Source organism: Chinchilla lanigera, unplaced genomic scaffold, assembly GCF_000276665.1.
Source record: "Chinchilla lanigera isolate Chin_1 unplaced genomic scaffold, ChiLan1.0 scaffold00036, whole genome shotgun sequence".
Classification (NCBI taxonomy): domain Eukaryota; kingdom Metazoa; phylum Chordata; class Mammalia; order Rodentia; family Chinchillidae; genus Chinchilla; species Chinchilla lanigera.
Genome location: NW_004955437.1, coordinates 19,775,516 through 19,801,618, shown reverse-complemented (window position 1 = coordinate 19,801,618; position 26,103 = coordinate 19,775,516). Strand labels below are relative to the sequence as shown.

General features: G+C 56.7%; 1 protein-coding gene across 7 annotated transcripts in view; it reads left to right on the top strand.

Moving 5' to 3' along the window:
* Cdh23 (cadherin-related 23) overlaps positions 1-26,103 on the top strand; it is a gene marked incomplete at its 5' end in the record, with an annotated part of 360,927 nt that overhangs the window by 243,100 nt on the left and 91,724 nt on the right. For all 7 annotated transcript variants that reach the window (XM_005390029.2, XM_013516828.1, XM_005390030.2 and 4 more), the window contains 10 exon segments: positions 189-316; positions 4,635-4,707; positions 5,718-5,834; positions 9,256-9,368; positions 10,448-10,555; positions 15,550-15,739; positions 16,058-16,203; positions 19,211-19,430; positions 23,133-23,285; positions 24,831-24,944. In XM_005390029.2, the coding sequence (XP_005390086.1) occupies positions 189-316; positions 4,635-4,707; positions 5,718-5,834; positions 9,256-9,368; positions 10,448-10,555; positions 15,550-15,739; positions 16,058-16,203; positions 19,211-19,430; positions 23,133-23,285; positions 24,831-24,944 (1,362 nt within the window).

Here is a 26,103-nt window from a genome sequence, read left to right as displayed (position 1 = left end):
AGCACAGTGCCTGGCCCAGATTTATCAGTCAACAAACTTAAGCAAAAACCAGGAGGAGGCTCTAGATGTTGGGAGGCCAGAGGGGAAAGCAAAGCAGATGTAGCCTAAGCCATGCCAGATACACCTTCTCCGCTCAAAGGGTAGCCCTGCTGGACACTGAGATCTGGGCCCTGCCCCTGTCATTCCAGTGATCAGCGTGAGCCGCCCCCTGGATTACGAGCAGATACCCAACGGGCTGATCTACCTGACGGTCATGGCCAAGGATGCTGGCAGCCCACCTCTCCACAGCACTGTCCCGGTCACCATCGAGGTGTTTGTAAGTACTGAGGCAGCGAGGGCCTCCTGGAGGGATGGGGACCACATCCTCACGGCTCACACTGTCCCAGGCCTGTCCCTCACCAGCCTCTGCCATTGCTGCAGCCACTAAGCCGCTGCCCACATGATCTCAGGAAGGCAGGTGGCCCTGCTCCGACTCTGGGACCCCAGGACCCTGCGACAGGCTGGGAGGAAGGCATCGGGCTCCTCCACTGATGGCCACGCTCTGTGACATCATCTTCCCTCCTCCGTCTCTCTCTCTGCATCCATCTCTTCCTTTTGTCTTCCCCTTTCCGCTCCTCTGAGGACCTAAAGGGTCCGGAAGCCGAGCACAGCTTGTCTGACATGAATATCAAGCACACCTCTGTGCTTTCCCTGTCAGAAATTATCAGTCACAGAATCCATCTCCACACCGCTTGATCTGCCCCACACCAATCCCGATCCCCCAGCGATGCCGGGGACATAGAGCGTGACCTGACAGAGGGTCAGGGGGAAGGGTGCTCTCTCCGAGGCTCTGCACACCTCAGCACACATAGGTGCCGCCCCCATCTGCAGGAGAGGGTGAGTGTGTGGCCATGGAAGTTACTGCGTTATCAGCTCCGGGGAATTAAATCAGATTGTCAGGTTAGGAGATACGCTGTGATTTGACATAAGTACAGGAAAATCTCACTCTGGAGCATGCTTGCTGCATGGCCTTCCTGTCACCACAGGCTTCACCAGCAGCCTCTGGCACAGCCCTTCACTTTTTTTTTGGAAACAGGGTCTCACTATGTAGTGCAGGCTGGCCTTGAACTCACTATGTAGCCCAGGCTGGCCTCGAACTCATGGCAATCCTCCCGCCTCAGCTTCCTCAGCGCTGGGATTATAGGCATGCAGCACCACGCACGGCCCCCACACACGGTCTTTAACAAGGCTTATCCTCTCTACCCGAGGTCCAAGCCTCAGAGCTACCTCCCCAATGGGAAGGTCCTAGTCGGAACAGGAGACCCTACTCCTTGCTGAATGGGGCAGGAGCTAGGAGCAGGAGACGTCAAGGCCGTGCCTGGGGAGCCTCTAGGCAGGCAGTGGGAGGAGGAAGGGAGAGGCCTCACAGGACCAGGACAGCGAAGAGAAGCCCAGAGAGCCGAGGCCCTGCTTCTCGGGTCATTGTGTCTGGGAACTCTGGCTTCGGGAGTGGCAGGGAGGAGGAGAGGACATCTCAGGGCAGGAGCCCAGAACTGGCCTGTCATGACCTAAAACACAGTCTCGTGCCTTAGAAGACCCCTACCATCACAGTCTTGACCCTCGCCACACTTCACAAACCTGGCCTTGGTTTCCCAGTCTTGACCCCAAACTTCCCCTGCCCCTGGCCACACTTGTCGCCCTGCACCCCCACCCTTCCGTTCCATCCTGCCTGTCCTCTGTGCTCAAGCCGTGTGCAGGGCACCTGGGGCCTTAGAGGACGTGCAGGTGGGTGGGATGCTTGCTGTCGACCCCCCAGATACTGAATGGGAAGAGGGGTGTGGTTTCTGCATATGGCTTTGAGTTCAGCTCCATTACTCCCTAGCTGTGTGACCCAGGTTCCCCACCTTTGTGAACCTCAGTTTCCGCATCTGCTAAATGGGAGCAATCTGGTACCTGGTACCTGTCTCACACACTGCTATGAGAATGACATGAGATCATGTAGGAGGCAACCCAGCACCTGGCAGCTGATGACAGTCACAGACACTTCGGGCAGCAGCAGAGCTGAACTTGTCTCTGTGCAAACAGGAGCTCCAGTGAGGGGCTGGGGCAGAGGAATGTCTCTGGGCTTTGGGAAAGTGAACAGGAAGAAGGTAAGAGGAGAGGAGGTTTAGAGAAACAGGTTAAACCCCAGAGCTGCACAGATGCAATCAGCCAAAGGCAGTCCAAGCCTGCTGAGCCCTGCCAGTGTGCCAGGCTTGGCGTCTTGGTCCCATTCTACAGATGAGGAAGCTGAGGCTCAGGGAGTGAACATAGCTAGCACAAGGTTACTAGTGCCTTGCTCAGTGCTAGTAAATGGCAGAGCTGGGATTTGAACTCGCACCTGAGTGACTCCTTCTCACCACATGTATGGGCCAAGAACCTTCGTCATGACCTGTGACTGAGACCAGGGCTTCTTAAAGGTCCTCACACTCCGGATTACCTGGGACCTTAGTGAGGTGCAGATTGTTACCTAGTGGGACTGAGGTAGGGCAGAGGCCCCACCTCAGTCACAAGGGTACTGAAGGTCTGCTCCCTGCCCCAGGACATTTTGAATCCCGGGACCACCCTACAGCCCAGACCCAACCTGCAGCTCCCTTAAAGAAGGGGCACGGAAGGGCCTCTTCCTCTCCTGCCCTAGCCCCTGGAGGAGCCGCTGCTGTCCAGCAGTGGGCAGGGCCTCCCTGCCGGGTCCCAGGGAGGGGACTCTGCCTTGTGCAGTGCAGCAGAAGGGCCCCTGGTGTCGGATGCCTCAGCTCCACCACAGCGGATCATGGGGCGCGCACTTCCCTTCCAAGTCTTCCCAGCAGCCCCTGCAGCCGGACAGGCCAGCAGCAAAGACAGGGGCTGCCTCAGTCATGAGTACACATGACTCTGTCCCCGAGCAGGGCTTTTGGACGGTATCGTCACTCTTGTCTAAGGACCACACTTGAAAAGGTCACCGCCTGCAGGTTGATTTTGCACGTGGGTGGTTTTTAAGTAGCTGTCACTCGGCTAAGCTGCCTTCTCCCTCCACCAAAAGGATTTTCTCTCAATTGGGGAAAAAAAAAAAAAAAAAAAAGGAAATCCTGGTAGTTGATGGAGCTCTTACCACAAAGGCTGGGAGTGGGGAGGGCAGATCAGAGCAGCAGGAGGAGCAGGTGAGAGGGGCCAGGTGATTCCTTTTCCTCCACTGCACGTTGGTTTTTAATAAAGAAGTCAAACTCGGTTTGTAGATTTCCCATTAGGGGACAATAAGCTTTTGTAGAGGGAGCCGCTGAATTAGAACTAATAGCGAATGCAGCGCCAGGATCCGGGGAAATATCACCACTAATAAGTTTCTGCCTCGCTCTCTGTCACTGACATTCTTGGCGCGTGTCACTCGGCCAAGCGGAAGCTTCCGTGTACACAGATGGCACACTTGTGTCCACACCAGGGGCCAAGCAGAGGCCAGGTGTGCAGTGGGACATGGCCCACTGGGGGGTCCCAAGACCGCCAGGTGGGGGCAGATGGACAGGTTGGCAGGAGCCCGTGCACAGTCAGAGCCAGGGCACAGCTTTAGGAGGAATTAGAGGGTTCCCCCTGGGCACCCACAGCCTCGGCTGGCTGAGGTTTTCTGTGGAGTCCCAAGGGGTGGACAGCTGGTTAAGTGTCCTCGTCTCCTCTGGTTGCTCAACCAGAAGGGACCCCGGCAAAAGGGGCTTCGCAGGGGGCACCCCCCACCCCCGCCGCCCTGGCCAAGAGTTCTCTGCACTCGCTCCCTCGTACCCAGACCGTGAGTCCTGAGCTCCGCACCATGCTCTGCAGGGCTGGTGGAGGGGTGGGAAGCCTTAGCGCCAAGGAGTCTAGAGAGGCCCTAGGAGAGAGGCCGGGGAGGGCTCCTGGTGAATGACTGCAAAGCGTTGGCAAAGCTGAGAGTCTTCAAGGCAGGAAGGTGTCTTGACTGGAGAGGACAGGACAGATATGGAGGAATAGCAGTGCTGGAGGAGGCAGGGCTGCACCTGGTGCAGGCTCCCTGAGAGGGAGCCTCCCCACCACCTCTGCCTGGTTCAGACCCACACCCAGGCCTGCTCTGGGCTCGGTGAAGGCTGGCCCAGAGGACAGAGTGCTCCAGAGCCCGCTGGTGCCCGGAACTCAGGGCAGGAGCCCAGCTCTGGGACAACCTGACCACAGCCTGCCCCTGCCCATTTCAGTGCCTGTGGGGTTGGGGCCGCTCCTTTGTCCCTTTGAGCAAGGTTCCTAGAACCTTGCGCCATCCTCTTGGCTGGGAGGAAAGCCCAGTGGGCACCCCAGGCTGGGGGGCTGCTGAGCAGAGAGTGGGAGCACTGGGCAGAGCTTGGCACTCAGCAGGAAGACTGGCCGGGAGCCTGGGGCCCCGCAAGTTGTGCTCAAGCCCAACTGTTGCCTTCCTCTCCATCTCCTTATCCCTCAGCGCCCCCTCGTGACCCTGCAAGCTTCCCCAAAGCCTGTCCTGCTCCTGAACCATGGCCTGCTGGAGGAACCCCTGGCTCTCTAGCGCCCTCACCCTACCTGGCTCTGGTTATACAGAGGCCGGAGCTCCTCAGGGGCAGTGTGCCCGGCCTGCTCCCTCGGTACCCGCCTGGGACAGCTGGCTCCTGCAACATCTGCTTTCCTTCCAGGACGAGAATGACAACCCCCCTACCTTCAGCAAGCCTGCCTACTTCGTCTCAGTGGTGGAGAACATCATGGCAGGTAGGGGCCGGGAAGCGGGTGGGGGCCCAGGGCTACAGCAGGAAGTCACGGGGCCTGGGGACTTCTCTGTTTCCGAGGTCAGGCAGCTTGTGACATGTCAGACCATTGGAGCCACCTGGTTATCTGCCAGCCAGCAGCTATTTACAGAGCACCTACTCTGGGCAGACCCTCTACTGGTCACTGGGTCTCTGCTCTCCTGCAGCTACTGTTTAGCAGGAAAAGACAAGGGATGGAGGATTAACCAGGCCATATGTGTTGGAGAGTGCAGAGGGTTCCAGGCCTTCGGAACCGTGAAAGATGGCCTTGGAGCATGTTCTTATGTGAGAGCCAGGCCTCGGGTGGCCAGGCCTCGGGTGGCCAGGCCCAGCCTGCAGCCCCAAGACCACCTGGCCCGTGCCCAGGCTCCAGAGCATATGCTCGGGTTTGGGGCAGGCTAGCAGCCACATCCTTACACCAGGATGTGCTCTCCTCCGGGGACACAGCTTATCAGGAAGTGCTGTGGCCCTGGAGGACAAGGTGGGCACAGCCTTAGGACAAGCTGCTCTTGGGGGTCTCGCCAGGGCTGTGGGAAACGCTGATCTCCAACTCAGGATTCACATGAATGGAAATGAAGGTGAAGGCCTTCAGTGGACATTAATGAGAAAATAAAAACCCTTATAAGTTCCCCTGTGAACAAGATAAAACAGGACCGAAATTGGATGCAATAAATGTAGAATAATTTAATATGGAGCTTCATTTCTTTTTGACTGAATGTAAAAACTGCACAGTCTGCGTGTGTGTAATCTGGACCCGTTGCAGGAGGCAGCTGTCTGCTCTCTGGTTGGGCCAGGAAGAGGGAAGGGCAGGAGACAGACTGGCCTCATTCTCCCATGGAGCTTTGTCCGACTTGTCCCTGCACAGCTCAGGGGTCTGGGGCCCGAGAGTGGTGGCTCCCCGCCTTCTGGAGGCCTGGCTCCAAGGACTGGGACTGTGGGCCCAGAGTGAGTAACACCCCGCTTTCCCTCCCTAAGGAGCCACAGTGCTGTTTCTGAACGCCACGGACCTGGACCGCTCCCGGGAGTACGGCCAGGAGTCCATCATCTACTCCTTGGAGGGCTCTGCCCAGTTCCGGATCAACGCCCGCTCCGGTGAGCCCCAGGCCTATGCTCTGCACCCCGCAGGCCGGACGGACAGGGTCTCCTCCTGTCCCGTGTGGAGCAAGCTGTCTTTGAGCACAGGGTGTCATCCCTGGAATACTCTTGCTTACCCTGTAGTCGCACTGTGAATGTATTCGCAGGACGCCTCTTTGAAGGCGGTGAGTCCTGTTAGGTCTACGGTGCGTGCCTTTTGACAGACTCCAGTTCACATGTTTACTCACCTCTAGGTGTCCCTCCACTTCTGGGACCCTGGCTTCTCTTCGTACACACCTGTGGGCTGTGGTGTACATGAGGTGAAGTGAGTTACTATAGGGGACACAATTCAAATAGGCCCTTAGTATGTGCTGAAAACGTGGCTCCATTCTTTATTTTGTATAATTACCTCGCACCCCGGCCCCCTCTCCCTGCTCATGTAATTTCTTCATCTCCCTCTGCCTCCCTCCCGCTTTCTCTCCCCCTTATAGCTGGGGAAGGAGGAGCAGAAAGGAGCAACAGGAGCCCCAGGGTGGAATCTAGGGCCCCTGCTGTGAGCCAGGGGTGGGCATGTGGCCCTCAGGGGTCTGAGTCAGCTTCGTGGGCATGCACAGCCTCGCTTCCAGATATGAGATTCTGTCTGAGCCAAGGGAGCTCCGTCCAGACACCAGGCACGGAATGCTGACATTTCAGTGGCTTTAGACAGCAGCAGCCCACAGCTGCCCAGTACAAGTGGTCAGCAGATGCCCTGCCCAGCCAGGCCCCTCCGGTCATGGGTCCGACATCCCTGCTGAAGGAAAGAGCACACGGGCATTGTGCCAGGGAGAGTTTCTGAGCCAGGCCTGGAAGTGACATATGTCACTCTTGCTCACAGCTGCTGGCCAGATCAGGCAGTGGCCTCACGTAGATGCCAGGACAGCTGGGGATTGAGTCTGTGCCTGAGAGCCATGTCCAGGGTGCAAGGGAACAGGATCCCTGGGGACACTGGCCATCCTGGCACCAGGGCTCAGAGGCCAGCGGGGCTCAAAGGCTTCCTGTTATCCATGCCAACCTGGCCAAGGAGGAAGAGGGCCCTTGGTCTCCCCTTGACCCTGTCTCCCTGGGGCCTCGGGGGCAGGTGGCTGGTGCAGCTGTGCACAGGGACGAAGAGGGGCACCTGAGCCTCTCCTTGCACTCTGAAAAGACAGGGCCTCCCACCGGCTCTCGGGAGCGTCCACCTCAGCGGGCAGGTCTGCAGAAGCCCAAGTGGCACAGTCTGCCCATAGTACCTGCAGGGGACGGGCTGCGGGACCCCTGTGGAAACCAGGTCCCTCCTGTGAAGTGCATGGGATTTGCACGTAACCCAGCACATCCTCCGCTGTACTGCGGTCACTGTTATGTTCCTTATGACACCTAAGACACCGTGAGTGCTGCAGAATGAGTTGTTCTCGTGTACCGCTCAGGGGATAATGACAAGACAAAAACGCGTGCATGTTCAGTCCAGATGTGACTTGTTTCCGATCCACGGTCGGTGGCATCTGGAGATGTGCAACCTACAGATGTGGAGATGGTATCATTAATATGAACCAGCGCCCAGTGCCGCCATTCCCAGTTCTCCGAGCAGCCTCATCTCATTTCAGCCTTTCACCATTATCCCCACTTTCTAGATGAGCAAACTGAGGCACAGGAAAGGTTAACAACTTCTCTGCAGACTCACAGAGCCTGAGCACTGACTCCAGGGCTCAGATGTTGAACTCTATGTCATATGACACCACACCAGAGTCACGTCCCATCACCCTTCTGCAGTAGCGGCTCAGCCAGTCCAGGTCAGGGGCTCCAGCTCTCACTCAGGACCTAGAATGATAGCACAGACTTTTGCTGCCGCCCTGGCCCAGCTCCTCCAGCTCCAAAGGGGGAAGTGATTTCCTATGAGCTCCTGGGCACATTAGCCAGGCCTGCTGCAGAAAGGTGGCCTTAATTGGTTCTAATTTCCCAGACAGGAGGGCCCATCGATCACGCCGACAAGTTCATGTTTAAAACTTTTTAGAGATTAATTTCTTCCTTGCCTTGCCAATTAATTGACACCACCCCAGTGGGGAACATGGCTCACTGGGCAGACCTTTGCCAGCCTTTGGCTCTTGACCTGTTCTCTGCCTTGTCCCCCACCCCTGGCTCCCTGCAAAAGCCCTGCAATGGCCAGAGGACAGGCCGGTGTGCAAGGGAGGGAACTGCCAGAACAGAAGGCGCCCTAGGGAGCACCTGGCCCAGCTTCCTGTTTTGCACAGAGAAGTTAGGCAACTTGCCCCAGGTCACAAAGTTTGGGATAAAAAGACAAATAGCACACAGTCCCTGTCCCTGGGACTCCCACAGTGCATGGGAAGGGAGTGATCCTTTTCTGAATGTTGGAAGCTTCCCCTGTAGTTACTTAATCTTCACGCAGATTAGAAAACAGACCCAACATAGCTAAGTGTCTTTTCCAAGACAACGTGTCTGGGAAGGGCCTGATCAGGACCTAGATCTGGGTCTCTTGCCCTCAGGAGGAGGCTGTCCCCAACAAGTGACCATGACGATGGGCCGAGGCCCACTTCCACTGTCCCAGCTGCCCCTGGGAGCCAGGTTCCAAGCCCCATGTTCAATACCATTGAGGCAGCACCTTGAAACGGACCCTGGCAGGAGTATTCATACCTCCGAAATCTGCAAATGCCTGGTTTTCTTATGAGGAACTACTGCCAACCATTCTCCAGCACCCTGCCCTACCAACATTACCCCAAAACACAAAGAAAGTCAAAATCGGCTGTCAAAAACTCTGCTCTATTTTAAATGTTTCTATTTAACCAGAATAACTTGTTTACACACTAAAAAGAAAAGTCACAGCGATATAATTATGCTATCCACAGGACAATTGGGAAATTATTTTTATAACTATTACTTCCCAGTGTACCAGTGTACCCAGTGTACCATAGGCTCAGCTATCCAGGGCTTTTCCTTCCTGTCACCATTTCCTGGGATCTTATGCATAAACAGTGCCCAGTGCTCTTCTAGGGTTTTTGTGGCATTAACCACACTAATCTCATAATCAGTCCCTAATAACGTCGGTCCCTTTATTGGTCCCTTTCAACCAGATGAGCAACTGAGGCCAAGAGGATCTAAGTAACTAGTCAAGGGTGAGACAGCCAGTAAGATGTCAGGGCTAAACCCGAGGTCCTCGTGACCCCTGTTCTGTGCCCCCGCCCCCGCCCCACAACTGACCTACACGTCCCACATCTGCAAGCACCTCATAACACGTACCGCTGCCCAGCCCTGGGGTCCCAGCCCTGAGCCATGGCTGCTGTCCCTGTGAACCGCGTCACCACCAGCACATGCACACACACACCCAGCTGCACCCCGTGGCTCGCAGACACCTGGAACCCACGCTCACCCCTCCCCCCACCGAGCCTTCCTGTCACCCTCCCTCCGCCAGGCGAAATCACTACCACATCCCTGCTGGACCGAGAGACGAAGTCAGAGTACATTCTCATCGTCCGTGCCATGGATGGGGGTGTGGGCCACAACCAGAAAACCGGCATCGCCACCGTGAGTGCCCCCTCCCGTGTCACCCGCATCCCCAGGCCGCGGCCCCACAGTTCACCCGCAGGGTGTCCCTGAGCCGCTGCGAGGCATCGTGAGTGTGGAGTGAGGGGGCAGGTGCCCGGGATGGGGGAGGGGATGAAGACGGTGTTTTATCCTCTGTCCCCAAAAGGGCCGCTGGGCAGGCAGAAGAAGGCGTGAGCCCCAGAGGCCCTCCTGCCTCAGCACTTGCAGGAAGCAGAGGCCAGATCCTGCCACTCAGCCCAGGAAGGGGGACCTGGCGGGTCCCTTGGGGCTGGCTGCCCTCTACCCAAGCCCTGTGATGCTGAGGAATGGTGCCTGGGCTCCCTACCGTCAGCATGGGCCCAGAGCCCAGTCTAAGGCCCTGTCACCCCACCACGCTGCTCCAGAGAGCAGAAAGCTAAAGGGAGGGGTTGGGGAGCCTTGCGTGAGCCCCTGACCACAGACAGGATGGGAACTGAGAGCAGGAAGACCTCGGTGGGGCAGGGAGAGAGGACGCTGGTGACCAATCACTGAAATCTCTGCTCCTTGTTCCCCGCTGCTGTCTCAGGCTCTCCCCAGGGGCGGGTGCGCCTGACCTCTCTCCATGGTCCTCGCCCCACCCTTGCCCAGCCAGAGGGGCTGGGCCCTGGTAGGTGTCACTTGGCTGGGGCCTTGGCAGAAGACCCCACAGAGCCCTCCTCCGTCAAGGGAAGCCCTGCTAATAGGAATCAGAACCCTATAAATAATTCACCTGGTGGCAGGTGAGCAGGGAAATTGCTTGTCTTTCAGCTGAGACTGGGAAGCTCAAGAGATTCTGTGTGATCCAGGCCCTGCCAGTAAAGTCCCCAGTCACAGCAAGGATTTCAGGGGTCACCTCATCCTCCTAACGAGACAGTACTAAGCCCCTCTCCTCTGGAAAGGACCTGGCACCATCATGTCCTCAAAAGCCCTGGCCCTGCCCAAGGCACCCACATTTAGGGGATTGAGGCTTAGGTGCCCCATAAACCTCTGAGGCCCCCACAGGGCCCTGACTGTACCCTTCGCAGCCAGTGAGTCCCATAGCGCCCCCTGTGGTTCTACAGGTGAACGTCACCCTCCTGGACATCAATGACAACCACCCGACCTGGAAGGATGCTCCCTACTACATCAACCTGGTGGAAATGACACCCCCAGACTCCGATGTGACCACGGTAGGTGGGAGGACAGTGGGACTGCCAGGCTGCCCCGCCAAGGGTGGGTGTGTCCCTTCTCGACCTGGTGGCCAGCTTGTAGGGGCTGGTGGACTTGCTGTTTTCCCCGTGCTGGCTCTTGGAGCAGCTGTAGGAGGTCTCTCACATGGTGAAAGGGAGTCTGAGGTGGCAGACATCTTACCCCTACCTCCAGTGTTAGCTGGCATCAGGCTTTGTCAGAGGAAGCTGCCAGCTGCCTGGGGACAGTAGTAGGGATCTGGGGTTGGCTCAGCTCATAGCCACACTTGCTCTGAGACCCAAGGATCTGGCCAAGCCCTCAGGAGACTGCCCACCCAGAGCTCTGCCTCTACACTAGCCCAGGGTGGCCCAGCAGAGGTTAAAGGTCACTCCCAGAATCCTTTGGCCCAGGACCAGCCAGGTTCGCACCTGCATGTACTGTGTGCATGCGTCCAAGTGCCTGTGTGCAGGGCTGCTGCTCGGGGTGGAGGGGTGCAGAGCAGTAGGCCTCTGACATCCTAGGGCAGCTGAGGGGGCAGGCCAAGTGCCCCACTTGCTCTGCTCCAAGACTCACATCTGTCAGCCTCTGGTCCCCAAATATCCAGCCCCTCTGCCACCCAGCCAGCCCTGAGATGGCCATGAATGCTGGCAGCTCATGGTAGCCTTGTTACTGACCACTGGGGCATATCGATGCTCTGCTGAGGGGTTCTCAGCTGATATTGAGCCTCCCACCCCCGAGATCCAGTACTGTTGGGCAGGGGTCAGGGATCTGGAGTCTGTGCTTTCTCAAAGTCTGGTGGAGGATCCCTCCTTCACCAGGCCCAGGTGTGCAAGCCCCGACCCCAGAGCAACCAGTCTGGTGAGCACTCTACTGCCACCTGGGCCCTGGCCCCAAACCACTTCTGCCTGCCCAGGGCCAACACCCCTGGAGCTGGGGCTGGAAACCCACCTCAGACTCCTGTCAACTTCTGCCTTAGCATATGCTCCTGGGGACTTCCTCCCGAAGGGGACTGGAGCAGCGAGGGAGTGGCCTATGAGGAACTGGCTGCCTGGGACACCAGCAAGGGACCCAGCCAAGGACCTAGCCAGGCACCATGATCAGAGTCCACCTGCAAGGCAGAAGGGCGCAGGTGGAGATGTCCTTGGTCTGGGCATTTCTGAGCTCTGATCCACAGTGGCTTTCTCTGGCCTCCAGGCTTCTCTTACCCTCCCGGGCCCTGGGCAGGCGTGACATGGGCTGAGGCTGCTGCCCAGGGCCTCCTCACTCTGCAGGCCTAGTGAGCACCAAGCATGTGCCGTGCATGCGGGACGCAGGGGCACAGTAGGGTACAGGAGGCAACAAAGGCCTTCCCTATCTTCAGGGAGCCTCAGGTCACCCTTCCTCTCAGATCTACCACAGCCCATCTCACCAGACCTCACAGCCCAGGATGTGCCCTTCCTCCCCTCTGCGGGCGATGTGTGTGCCCCTCAGGACAGTGTGTCGTGGCTGCTCCAGGCACAGCATGGGCACAAGGACAGCCACCGGAGCACTGCACTCCCCTGTGGTCATGTTTTCACCTAAAAAAGAAAGTAATGACTCAAAAGTTCAAAATAAAAAGAGCAAGATCCCCAAGTGTAATGGTGTATACCAGTAGTTCCAGCATTCTGGGAAGCTGAGGCAGGAGGTTCACAAGTTCAAGCCCAGCCTGAGCAACTTAGGTAGTTAGAATGCCCTTGTCTGAAAATAAAAAATTAAAAATGACTGGGGATGTAACTGTGTAAAGGCCCTGGGTTCAATCCCTAGTATCAGTATGAGAGAAAGAAAGAGAGAGAGAGCGAGAAAGAAAGGAGACACAAATCAAAATTAAAACTTGTCTTATTAAACATCTGCCAAAGGTAATGTAGCAGCTTTAGTAATAGGAAATTTCATTATACCCAAGGAAAACATCTAAGTTAGACCTTCTAGAATCCTTGAGAATGTTCCAGGATTCCGTGGAATTCCTAGTTACACACACGGATTGCCAGAAAACCAGAAATCAAGAAGCTTGCATGTTAAACAAGTGGGCATATCCAAATCATTCCAAGAGAAGTAATCATAAAAACCCTTTAAATGCCCTCCGTGTGCCGTCTGTGTGCCTGCGTACGTGCACAGGTGCGGTTTTGATACCTTTGAGGGCGCCGGGACCACCTGCCACGGTGAGGAGGGCTGTGGCCAGGACCGGGTGAGTGGCGGCTGTGGCGAGGGACCTGCCCAGAGGGCCACGTGACAAAGAGCGTGTGCTCTCCGAGCGGGGCCAGCCCACCTCTGTCCTGCTGCCCCCACACCCACGTGTGCAGCTGCACACACATGCGCACATACATGCGCACACAATGCGTACACTGGCATGTTGTATCCTGCAGCTCAGCTCTTCCCCACTCGGATCCTTTACACAAACTCCCGCCGCCCGCAGGCTCTGCTTCCTCTCCTCCCCCAGCTGCTTCCTCCCTGACTGGCTCAGTTTCCCCTACCTGTCCAAGGTCAAAGTGTGCCCTCTGCCCCTCTCCACACTTGCTCCACAGCCATCCTACAGTATGCATATTTGTTTGTTAGGCCACTGGCTTATGAAGAGGGAGCTTGCTCGGGAATCGTGTGGGCAGCCTCTGGTTCCAAAGGCCTAGATTCTTCTAATCCCAGCTATGCCTCTTCCATGCTGTGTGACTGTGGTTAAGTAACTTAACCTCTCTGTGCCCCTCTAAAAGACAGGGCTAGTAAAAGTTCCTGGCTGACTGAGTTGTTTGCCGTCAGTACTTGGGAATGGTCAATAAATGGCAGCTGTCGCCATCATCAGCTTCCTTCTCCACTGCAGTCTCTTGTGCCAGTTTACCCTTACTGCCAGGCACACTGTGGGTGTTGAGACTACTTTAAAATATGAATATCTGAGTTTCGTCCCTTTCCCACTCGGTCCCCAGCTTCCTCTGTCTGGGGCTGCTCCCTCGGCTGGAGGACACTAGGCACAAGGCTCAGGCTGTCCCAAGGGCGCCCTCTAGTGGGCACACTGGACCTGGCCCCAAGACCTGAGGCTCCAGGCCATCCGTCCAGTGATTTCTCCGAGTGTGTGCCCGTCCTCTGAGTCGGCCAGCCCATTGGCGGGGCCAGACCGCCCACTTGCCGGGTAGCCGTCTCCATCGGCAGGGGAGCATGTGACCCGGCTCTCCCCACCGGCACCCGCGGCCTCCTTCAAGGACCTGTCTGATGGGCATTGATTTAGAGCCTTTCAAAGGCCTCCAGCAAAATAAAGGCGAGGGAGAGGGAGAGAATTATTCCCCGTCAGGCCAGGAGAAAAATGACGAGCGTGCAATGGGAATGAATGAGGGGAAGGTGGGGAGAGTCTGCGGAATCGCCCAGCAGGGGCCCATGGGCGGGTCCCAGCCCCCTGCTCTCTCCCGTGGCCGGGCACAGCCAGGGAGGGGCCCAGAGGTGAAGCCAGTGTCACCCCAGCTAGGGACGCGTGCAAGCCGCTCCCCACCCAGGCAGGAGGCAGCCTGCGGCCTGCGGCGGTGAGGGAGCTGCCCCCCTGGGAAGGCGGCCTCGTGTGCTGCCCTGGGTTGAGTCGTTGTGTTCTGAGCCTCAGTCTCCCCACCCTGAAAAACAGAATACAAGCGCTGCCCCTCTAACTGTAGCGAGACACACGGGGACCCCGGGGAAATGGTTGCCTGGCTTGAATCATGCCTCATGTGCCCCAGAGCCTCATCTCCTGCCTGAGGGGTGATGGGGGGTGGCATCGAGGCCGTGGGCACTAAGGCAGTGTGCCCCTGGCATGGCAAGGGTGTGCCAGGCCTGGAAGGTGGGGACCCCCAGCCCTAGGTCCACAAGCCTGGGAGGAAAAGGAGGGACAGGCTGGTGTGGCGCTCAGGTGCCCCCAGCCTGTTCTAGAAGAGGGCCTCGGAGGAAGGGCAGCCCGGCCTCGGCCCTCTCTCCTCGGCCTCCCTGGGCCCAGGGGCAGGGCAGCCCATCTGTCTGTTCTGGTCTGGTGGCCCTAGAGACGCCTCCGGCTGGGGATTAAGCCAGAGAAGGGACAGATTTTGCTGCCAAAGCATAAAGTCCCCACATCAAGTAAGATGAAGGGCCTGGCGCGGCCCCGCCGGCGTCGCCGAGTGTCCTGGAGTTAAGAATGACACGTCCCGATGCGGCCCCCGTGACCGCAGTCCCCCTCCCCAGCCATGGTCTCGCCCTCCCTGTCCTCAGTGGCTTCTGCGGCACAGGGCAGGAAGCTGGGGCGTGGGGGCACTGCCGTCCTGGGGCTGGGGCTGCCTGGGGGGCTGTGGGACCTAGAGTCTGGCCTGTGCCTCTCCGGGCTGTCTTGTCCCCTCCAAGCAGGGGCCTAGCCCAGGTCTGTTGCGCGGTGTCCCGGAGGCCCGATTCTTTGCACATCACCCCACAGTCAGAAGCTCCGGAGGGAGGGAGGGCTTAGTGACAGCACCCAGTTTCCAGCGCTCAGCCAAGGTACAGACTCCTAAGCCCTTCCCAGCCGCACTCCACACGAGGGTCCTGCTGGGCTGCTGCTCTCCAAATGCCCCTGCATTTGGGTGGCAGCAGGTGGCAGCAGGTCACCTCGTGTCTGTGAGATGCCTTCTGGCTGCTAGCATGAGCTGTGGAGGGACCCTGAGCTGTGGCAGGATACCAGCTCTGCTGCTGTCTGACTTTAAGACCTTGGGAGCATCACTGAGCCTCATCTGTGAAATGGGCATAATTATGGGTATTCAGCTCATAAGGTTGTGACAGGGTGTGGAGAGGCCTTGGTACCTAATAGACACTGGGCACTAACTGTCACAGGTGCCATCAGATAGGCCATAGCTGGTGTCATCACAGAGGGCAGGGCCACAACCCCCACTTCTGCACACGGGACTCCCACATGGGACTTGGCCCATGGTCCCAAGCTTCCTGCTGCAGCTGTAGCCTCTGACCTCCCTGCTCCTGGGCAGGCGGTGCCCCGCCGGGTATGTGACTCAGGGAAGGGGTCTGCTCCCTCCCCGGACAGGTGGTGGCCGTGGACCCAGACCTGGGGGAGAACGGCACCCTGGTGTACAGCATCCAGCCACCCAACAAGTTCTACAGCCTCAACAGCACCACGGGCAAGATCCGCACCACGCACGTCATGCTGGACCGAGAGAACCCCGACCCCGTGGAGGCCGAGCTGATGCGCAAGATCGTCGTCTCTGTCACTGACTGTAGGAAGCCCCTCCTCGCTTGGGTGGTGGCCCTTGACCCTCTGGGCTGGGACCCGGTGCCTGGTCCTTGGGAGCTGGGGCCTAACAGGAGGGCTGTGTCAGAGCGCTAGGGTGGAGTAATGCCCACATCCCAGGTGTGACCCTGAGAGCACCCTGAGGACCACAGACAGGGACCAGGCGGGGGACAAGGTCGGCAGAGGGGCCTCTGGTGTGGGGGTGCTGTCTGCCACCCTCTCCCACTCACCTTTCTTTCTCCTGTCTCCCTTTCCCTTCCCCCATCCTTCCCTCCATGATCCCCTCTCTACCTTGTCCCCCTAGGTGGCAGACCCCCCCTGAAGGCCACCAGCAGTGCCATGGTGTTTGTGAACCTCTTGGACCTCAATGACAATGACCCCACCTTCCAGAACCTGCCTTCTGTGGCCGAGGTACTCGAAGGCACCCCTGCAGGGGTCTCCGTCTACCAGGTGAGGAGTCCAACTTGTCCCCGCCAGCCAGCAGGTGGCAGCAGGTCACCCCGTGTGCCCTGTGTTGAGCTCTCTGCAGGGGAGGAAGGGGTCACAACGCAGGCCCTGGGGAGTGCGCACACAGGCCGCCAGGCCTGGGGGACTGGTCACGACCGGGTGCCCTGGGGAAAGGGGATGGAGCCCGTCTGGAACGACAGGAGAGAAGAAGGGCAGAACCACAGGGAGAGAAGGAGCTGGGGAACGGCCCACGTGAGGGGAGAGAGACGCCAAGCCAGAGGATTTCCTAGGGCCTGGTCGTGGAGGTCTGGCAAAGCCCCTACCCTGCAGGTGGCTCCAGGACACAGTTAGATGGGCACCCATCTCCCGGCCTCCTGAAAGCCCCAAGGCAGCTGGGGACCTTAAGTATAGAAGTTACCTTGAGCCTGGCCCTTGGCCTCCTGCTCATTGTCCTTCTGGTTAGGGAGGCTCTGAAGGTGCAGCTTCCGGGAGATAATGCCAGTGGGGAGCTACCAGAGGTGATCACAATAGACAGTGCATGTTTAAATCCACAGAAAATGTATTACAGTGAAAGACACATTGCCACCAATCGCCCTCAAAACCCTCCCTTCACTGTGGACACACTCAGCCCATCATTCTTGCTGCTTTCGGAAGCAGTTCTGGAAGTCCTCTTTCCCGAGTGTCTGCGAGTTTTGATCAAAAATATGATGAACATTGCTGCCAAATGCCATCCAATAGAAAGGCAGGCCCATAAAAATATTACAGTGCATCCTCACCCCCTTATCCACTGGATATGGCACCAGGTGACTTCTGGCTCTTCCCCAAAGTCAAAAAGACCATGAAAGGTAAATGTTTTGAGATGATTCGGGACATCAAGGTGGCCACAGTAGTACAACTAAGGGCACTCATGAAAGGATTTCCAGGGGCTGGGGATTTAGCTCAGCGGCAAAAACGCCTGCCTGGCAAGCGCAAGGTCATGAGTTTGGTTCCTGGTACTGGAGAAAAACCAAAAAAAAAAAAAAAGGATTTCCAGAACTGCCTCAGCAAGTGGCAAGAATGACGGGATAACCATGTTCACTGTACTTTTTGTCATTCTTGTATGTAGAAACTCTGGAAGGCCCTCATGGTCAAGAGCTTGGGCTTTACAGCTGGGGGTGTGACTCAGTGGTAGAGTCCTTAGCTATCATGCAAGAGACCCTGGGTTGGATCCCCAGTGCTGAAAAAAAAAATCAAGATGGAACCAAAAAGCATGAGCTGTGAAGTCTGACCAGCATGTGTGCGGATGCCAGTCCAACACGGGTGTGCTTGGTGTGCTGTGTGACTTGGCACACACTCCTCACCTCTCTGAGCCTGTGGAATGGAGGGCACAGAAGTGCCTGCCTGTCTGAGCTGTGGGTGTCCAGCCAGATACAGAGAAAGCAGCGTGGCCCTGGGACTGCCAGGGAGCCGTGGTGGGCATTGTATCTGTCGTGATTTACACTTGAGAGGCAGCAGAATCAGGGCAGTCTGCTCTCACTCAAAGAAGACAGGGTTGTTTGCAGGGTACCAGAGTGGGCAACCTTAGCAGAGTGGGCAACCAACTGTGCCTCGGTTTCTTCACCTGTCAAAGGAGGGAGACAGCTGCTTTGACTGGGCCCCTCCATCCAGAGCGCAGCAGCTGTTCCCCAAGGAGGCCCAGAAAGAAGGGAGGGTTAAGGGCGAATGACCCCACAAGCCCAGTTCTCTGGGGCTCACAGACAGCAGGAACGGAGCCGCCCACCGGGGCCAATCCTGAGTTCACATGAGGAGGGCCCACGTGCTGGCCGGGGAGCATTCAATTTAGAAACAGTTCCCAGGGACAGGGAGAGGTTCTGACAAGAGCTGTGTGGTCCCCTGGTGACATCTAGAACCACAACCAATAAAGATTTCTGCTAGGTGTGCAGAACTTTCTCCAGGGATTAGAGCATGTACAAATAAAGTAAAATAGTGAGCCCCAACCTGGGAAGCATTCAAGCTGAGTCAGGATAGCCTCTTGTCCAGTTTGTTGGATGTGAATTAGTCCACTGCCTTCCAGTGGTAGGGATCTTGGCTTAGTTCAGAGTTCTTGTTTTACCCATTATTACACATTTTCCTCCAATGTCTTTTTTTTTTTCAATACTGAGGATGGAAGCTAGGGCCTTGCATGCGCTAAGCCAGGGTTCTACCACTGCTACAACTCTGGTCTCCTCCAGTATCTTAAATGCAATTCTGTAAAACCCCAGCACAGCAGGGTCTTGAGTTGGGGTGGCTCTGATCAGGACCAGAGACGCCAGTGGAAACAGTACAGGGCTTGAGGAGGAGCTCTGCCCACACTTGGACTCTCATGAGATGAACTGATAAATGAAATCTTCAGATAATTTTTTAAAAATCCTGAGCGGGGTGTGGTGGTGCACATCTGCAGTCCCAACACTCAGGAGGCTGAACCAGGAGGATCACTCAAATTCAAAGTCAGCCTGGGGTTACATAGCAAGACCCTGGCTCAAAAAATCAAAGAAGAGTCCCGGCCTCATCAGACATGTATTGCTTCTGTCTCATAAGTCCCAGCCAAGCAGGAGGGGAGCCTGTTGGTGGAGTGGCCTGGAGGTTGAGGTCCGGATAACAGCAGGGTCTTTAAGTCGTGCAGCTGTGGAAGCTAGGGTGGGGGTGAGGGGACGGAGGATGAAGAAGGGTCTTGGGGTGCTACAGAGTTTGGAGACCAGAGGTGCTAGAGACACAGCTGGCAGAGCAGCAGGTTAGCTGTGGGGGCCTGGACTCTGATTCTTGAGCATCACTTAGTGTGTCTGGACCAGAGCCCGTCTGGACACCTTTGCTGCCCCCTTAGCCTCTGGGCGGTGACACTGAGGACAGTGGCCAGCCTGGGGTTCCGAGGGAAGCGGGTGTGCTTGGTGCACCCGTGCATGTGTGGGTGCGGAGGAGGGGAGGAGGGACCCTTCCTAGGCGGGAAGCACTGCCCCGGTGTCCCTGGCCCTCACACCAAACCTCCCTGCCTCAGGTGGTGGCCATTGACCTGGATGAGGGCCTGAACGGGCTGGTGACCTACCGCATGCAGGTGGGCAGGCCCCGCATGGACTTCCTCATCAGCAGCAGCAGCGGTGTGGTGCTCACCACCACCGAGCTGGACCGCGAGCGCATCTCCGAGTACCAGCTGCGGGTGGTGGCCAGTGACGCGGGCACACCCACCAAGAGCTCCACCAGCACCCTCACCATTCGTGGTGAGCAGGGGCCCTGGGTGGTGCCGGGCCAGGGTGGTGCGTGGGTGCCCTTCTTAATGGAGCGCTGCACACAGCAAGGCCTGCCTGTCTCTGCCATGCCACACAGGCTGGGAATCCTTGTCCCCACCCTGTCCTCTGGGTGTGGAACCCCTGGGTCCAGATGGAAGGGTAGTGCTGCCCTGGGAAGAGGGCTGCGGGTTTCCTGGACTCTCTAAGACCCCTTGCCCCATGGGGCTCTCCAGATAGTTCCTGTGGTCTCCACTGCATGTGGGTGTAGGGCTATTTCTCATCTGCTCAGGATTGTCTTTAATTCTCAGGGCAGGATGGGGACACTGGCCTGGGCTGTGGCTATAGGACCAGGGAAATAAATGCACTGCTTAACCGGCAAGATGAGGCCCGTCTGTGCCATACTGGCGACTGCAGCCATCATAGGGTGGACCGTCTCATTGAGGCCTGAGATGGTGGGACAGAGCCAGATGTGGGTCCAGTGCTTGCCTGTTATCCTAGTGCCAGTTTGGGGACCCCTCCTTCTTTGCCGACAATGGATAGGGAGTATGTGCAGTCTCTCCAAGGCTCACAGAAACCTGTCATTGGTGAGGCTGTCATTTCTCCTGGGCAGGGTCATCTGTGAAGGTCACCCCAAATCCCCCTGTGCCTGGGGAAATCAGGCCTTGCATGCAGAGCTGAAGAAAAATCTTTAAGGGAAATGAAACTGTCTTAGCTACTTTTCTTATTGCTTATTTTTTTTGTTTTGTTTTGTTTTGTTTTTTCCGGTACCGGGAATTGAACTCATGACCTTGCACTTGCCAGGCAGGCACTGTGCTGCTGAGCTAAATCCCCAGCCCCCACTTTTCTTGTTGCTGAGACAAAATACCCAACACCCAATGTTAAAGGGGGAAATGTTCAGTTAATTCGCAGTCTGTAGAGTTTCAGTCTATAGATGGCTGGCTCCAAGGCCAGGTGGCACGGCAGACAGGAATCACAGAGGAGAAACAGTTCCTGGTGGGCAGAAGATAGCAAAGCAACAAGGAGGACCACAGCTCTTTCTATCCCTTATCCAGGGTAGTCAGGGCAGGTAGCACTCATACCCTTAATCCTAGTGCCCTTGAGCCTAGATTGCACCATGAATCCATACCAGTGTCACACTGGTGGTCTAGATCCAGCCACCTCTGAAAAAGCCCCACCTGACTGCATGTGGCTTTGGGGAGACATCTAGACACAGCCATTACATTCCATCCCTGGTGCCCCCAAAGACCTGTGCACATTCCTTTATGCAAAAGGCATTTATCTCCATGAGTTGCCAAAATCCTAACAGTTTCAGCACTGCTTATCCCAAGTTTCTTCTGAGATTTAAGGCAAACTCAGCTGTAAGCTCCTCTACAAATGAAAAGAAAGTTAAACACTTCCAACTTTCAATAGCACAAGATAGACATTTCTGGGGCTGGGGATATAGCTCAGTGGCATAAGCGCCTGCGTGGCAAGCTCAAGGTCATGAGTTCGATCCCCGGTACAGCAAAAAAAAAAAAAAAATAGACATTTCCATCCCAAAAGTTACAAACAGGGGGAGAGTAAGAAATAGGAACAAAGCAAGACCAAAATCCATCAGGGCAAACACTAACTCCCACAGTTCTATTTCCAACGTCCCTGCCAATCTGTGGCAAGTTGTAAGCTCCAAAGGGCTTGGGTGGCTCCACCTTCACAGCACTTCTGGTGGCTGTAGCTTCCCTGGCTTCTCTCTGGGGCTGGCTCTGCTCCCTCCTTGCAGTTTTCCTCAGACAATCCACAAACCTGGCTTCTTCAAACTTTTGGGGTCTCCACTGTGCCTTTGGCTTCACAAGCATACACTGCCCTCTTAGGGGCACACTGATGGCCTCCCAGGCCTTCTTCTGAAATCTGGGTGGAAACCTTCCTGACCCCATAACACTTGCATTCCGCACCTGAAAACCAGCACCATGTGGATAATGTGGAGGTCTGCTGCCAACCAGAGCACTAGCCAGGCTTCCTTCTCTTTTGGCTGTAAGAGTTGAGTGCCTATGAACCAAATCCCAAGCAACAACTTCCCTATCTGGAACATGGTGCTCTGGGGCTCTCTTCTTAAAGCAAAGTCTTTCACTTTTGCAACTCTGAGGCTGCAGAGGGTGGAGTCCTGCTGCTTCTCATGATGTCCTCAGGCTATCTTTTCTATTTTTTTATTCCTTCTCAGCTATCAAAATCTCCTCTGCTCTATCTCCACAGCTTTACTGGATCCTCCTTTCTGGCTAAACTCACAATGTTTTAAATCATTCTGCTGGGCTCTTTGCTGTTGATTCTCAACATTAATATGGCTAAAAGCCCCCAACAGTATCCATGCCACCCCCTCAACATTAGACTGCCTTGAATTTCTTCTGTAAGACTAATTAGTCCCCCACCTTCAATCTCAGTCTCAGAAAAATGCAGACAAACTTTCTGCCAGGCCATAACACATATTGTCTAGATTCCAACAACCAGTGCAGTCCTTCTTCCCAGCAGAAACCTCCTGAGCTCAGTCTTTACTGGCATCGTTTCTGTCTGCCTTCTGTCTTCTGAGTTCTAACCAGATTCTCCCATACAGAACAGCCTAAGGTGTTCCAGCTCTGCTTTTTCGGCTGGTATCTTCAAACCTTTCCTAACTCTTCCCACAAGCCATTCCCAAAGGCTCCTGAGCCACATTGTCAGGTATAATCATAGCAACAGCCCCACTTCTCTGGTACCAAATTCTGTCTTAGTTACATTTTTTTCATTGCTGAAACAAAATGCCCAGCACCCAAGTTAGAGGGGGCAAGGTTTATTTAGCTCACAATTTGTAGCGGTTTCAGTCCATAATCAGCTGGCTCCAAGGCAGGGTGGCACAGATTGTGGCAAGCAGAAGACAGCAAAAGCAGCAAGGAATGACCTCAACTCTTTCCATCCCTTATATCTTATCCAGGCTACTCAGGGCAGATAGCACTCACACTTTTAATCCTAGTGCCCTTGAGCCTAGCAATGCACTATGAATCAATCCCACATCACATACTCTAAATCCAGCCACCTCTGAAAAAGCCCCACCTGTGACAACATAAGGTTTTGGGGGGACATCTAGACATAAGCCATAATGGAAACCTTTTGGCAAACTCCTCAATGCCCACCATCTTCCCTAGGGCCCTTTCACAAACTGAGGGTAGGTCTCTCCCAAACCTCAGCCCTTCTTTCTGTCTCTGTTGCTATGGACAAATCACCACCTGCTATGAGCTCTGTCTCCTTGGCCACAGTATGTGTGATGCTGCTGGCTCGTAAGGGTGCATGAGGGCCATGTGTGGTCCTGGAGGTCAGCGTGAGGCTTGAGCCTGGCACATGGAGGAGCTCACGTGTGGGCCCTGTCCTCATCTTTGTTAGAATCACCTTTGTCATTTGTATTAGGCATGTGCCGCAGAGAAGCTCTGTGATTTTCTCTCCTCCCTTTGACAGCAAGAGCAGCAAAAAGCCCCCGGGGCAGAGGGAGGTGTTGGAGCCCTGGTCAGCTCAGCCCTGGTGCCAGCAGGCCCTGGGGCCCTGGGCCTGAGACCAGGAAGCATTGGCACAAATGCCACCAGGGGTGGTAACTCCCTCGGAAATCCCTCTCCTCCATGTCCGGGGCTGGAGCCAACTGCCCTGGAGCCGGCTTGTCCCAGGCAGAGCCGGCCTAGCCCCATACCCCTGTGCCCGCAGTGCTGGATGTGAACGACGAGACACCCACCTTCTTCCCGGCCGTGTACAATGTGTCGGTGTCCGAGGACGTGCCTCGGGAGTTCCGCGTGGTCTGGCTCAACTGCACAGACAACGACGTGGGCCTCAACGCCGAGCTCAGCTACTTCATCACAGGTGTGGCCTCAGCTCCATCCCCTAGACAGACAGCCGCAGGGTGGGGTGGGGGACAGGGGCCCAGCCCCACCTCTGGTCCTCAGCCATGCACCTGGTCGCTGTGCTCTGGCTCTGGGACCTCTGGAAGCTGCTGCCAGGAGTGCAGATGGGAGTGAGGATGCTTGAGGTCCCCACGGCCCCCAAGTTCTGGTGATGAAGCAGGGACTGGAGGAGTGCAGCCTTGTCCTTCCTGGGGACCCTTTACTTACAAGGCAGGTTCCCATCTGTACAGAGACCAGTGCTTTAGATCTCCCTAAGTGAATTGGTTTTAACTGAAAAATGTTGCCAAGCTGCAGCCAACAGTGATGAGGCCATGGCCCGGCTCAGCACGGAAGGTGGGCCAGCACCAGTGTGTGATGCCTGTTATGCTGGCAGGATCTGCAGGGGGTAGCAAACTTGTCCTTAAGTGTCATGTCCCGGGGGGACGGTTTCTCAGCATCCTACAATGCCTGGCTCACCAGAGATGTTCTGGCCCGCGGGGGGAGGTGGGAAGAAGTCTTCCACTTTCCTCAGCCCACCTGTGGCCATTTAGGGCCTCGGTCTTCGCTCTGCACGCCCTCTGCGGCAGCTGCCTTCCACGTGTGCCTGTGCCCTTGTGCAGTGTGCACACCCTGACGGTGCCGCAGCCCGTGCCGTCCCAGCTCCCCGGGCCTGCTTTCCACACCCTCCTCTCCACAGGGAGCTCTTCACAGTCCGGTCCTCAGGAGCCCCAGCATCAGACCTGAGAGTCAGCCATCAGCACTAACTGCATCTTAGTACCTTCTTGGCCCCACTAGAAGCCAGATTGTCCTTTGAAGATGGTACTTCATATACTAAGGAGTGCTGGAGGTTTAGGGGATGGAGACTTTCTCTGAGGACAAACCAACCGGGACAAAGGAGCACCTGGCAGCCCCCAGCACCGGGAGGGGGATGGGTCCCGAAGACCTGCTGAGAATTTGCAGTTTTCTACCAAGAGCTGAGCAGTCCTGGGCCCAGCTGGTCCCAGCTTGGTGCAGTGGTGCCCTCTGCTGTCCAGAATGACACACTGCCTGCCACGGTGCAGGGAGCTATCGGCTCAGAGGTGACCCTCACCTCAGGGTCCTGGGCCCAGGAAGACTAGCCACACCTTCTCCTGCCCACCTGAGGAGGTCAGCCCAGAAGAGACACCCAGGCAGTGCACACAGCCTCCGGAGAGGAACGCTTCTTCCCAGTCAAGGGGAAGTTAAATGAACTGGGCCACGCGGAGTGCCTGGTGTGCAGTAGGTGCTCCATAAGTGCCAGGCCCTTATGTCCCAGGCTGCATTGGGCGCAGGCAGCAACCCAGCAGAGCCCCAGGGCAGGGCAGGTGGGAGCCGAGCGAGCGGTCGCTGCTGGGTTGCTCAGTTTCTTCATCTGGAAGCTGAGGCTGACAGTGTGCTCGGACTGGTCCTGCCTGTCCCCCTCAGGAGCAGAGCCGAGGTGCCCTTTCCCCTGGCCGGCCCTTCTCCCTGCTGCCTGTCCTGAGGCCTCTCTCTCCTCCTCCCCCAGGAGGGAACGTGGATGGGAAGTTCAGCGTAGGCTACCGAGATGCCATGGTGAGGACGGTGGTGGGCCTGGACCGCGAGACCACGGCTGCGTACACACTCGTCCTGGAGGCCATCGGTAGGTGCCCACTGCGTGCGCCGTGCCAGTGTGGCCATTCCAGGCAGAGTGGAGAAAGGGCCATCAGATACGCACCAATGCCCCTGAGTCCTCAGGGCCATGAGGCTGCCCCTCTATGCTGTATGTGAGACGCTAGGACGGTGAGGCAGAAACCTGGTGAGGGCCACGGGGAGACCAGTGTGCAGACTGTACTGCCACACAGGCAGAACCAAACAGGGCGAAGGGCTGACGTGACGGCGTCAGGCACAAAGGGTGACAGGAACATGGGTCAGGGAGGGGGGGGTGTTTCTTGGAGGAAGCAGCATCCGGGATCACGTTTGAGTCACTTAGAACTCTTTGGGTTGCAAGTTTTAGAAGCAAAATAAACAGACCTCAGCAATATGAGCTCACAAAACCTGTCCACCTGGGTAGCTCGGTGTGATCAGATTCAGGGCTTGGGTGATGCCACTGGGCCTGTCTCTGCAGTGACTGCCTTCACTCTGCATCACACTGTGGCCAGTGGTTGCAGCTGCCCCGCCTTCCCCACCCCCTGGGTTCGAGGCAGCCGCAGGGCAGAAGTCCTTTCTCCTCTGTCTCCGCAGCAGAGCGCCCACATCTGCTCTGGTTAGCTCCTGTGTCCCTGACCGAGCCCCTCTCTGTGGCCAGGGACAGTGAGAGGTACTCACCCCTGGAGCTGGGGTGCCTTACCTGCCCAGAATCCCAGGCCTCAGTGTCAGAATGGGGGGTCTTCAGAGGGACATGGTCTTCCTAGGAGAGGACAGAGGTGCTGATGGGCAGACACAAGGCGCCCACCATGGTGTTGAAGGCCAAGCAAGCTTTCAGTGGGTGCAGAAGCCTCGCAGGCTCTTGGGGGGGAGGAGCCAGTTCATGCACACACCTGGAGGTGGGAGGTTGTGTGTGTGTGTGTGTGTGTGTGTGTGTGTGTGTGTGTGTGTGCGCGGGGGTGTGCCCAGGTGTGAGAGACAGCTATCCAGGGTGTGGCCTGCACTGTGAAGGAGAGGCTGCCATCCAGGAGGGATGGGTTGTGGGTTCCAAACGCTGAGTTAGAAGTTTGGGCTTTGCTCATCAGGCAGTGGGGAGCCCTTGAAGACTCCATAGAGAAAGAAGAGTGTGGTGTGGCCTGTGTGTCCCCTGCACCTGCGGGCTCCCAGGAGTGCCC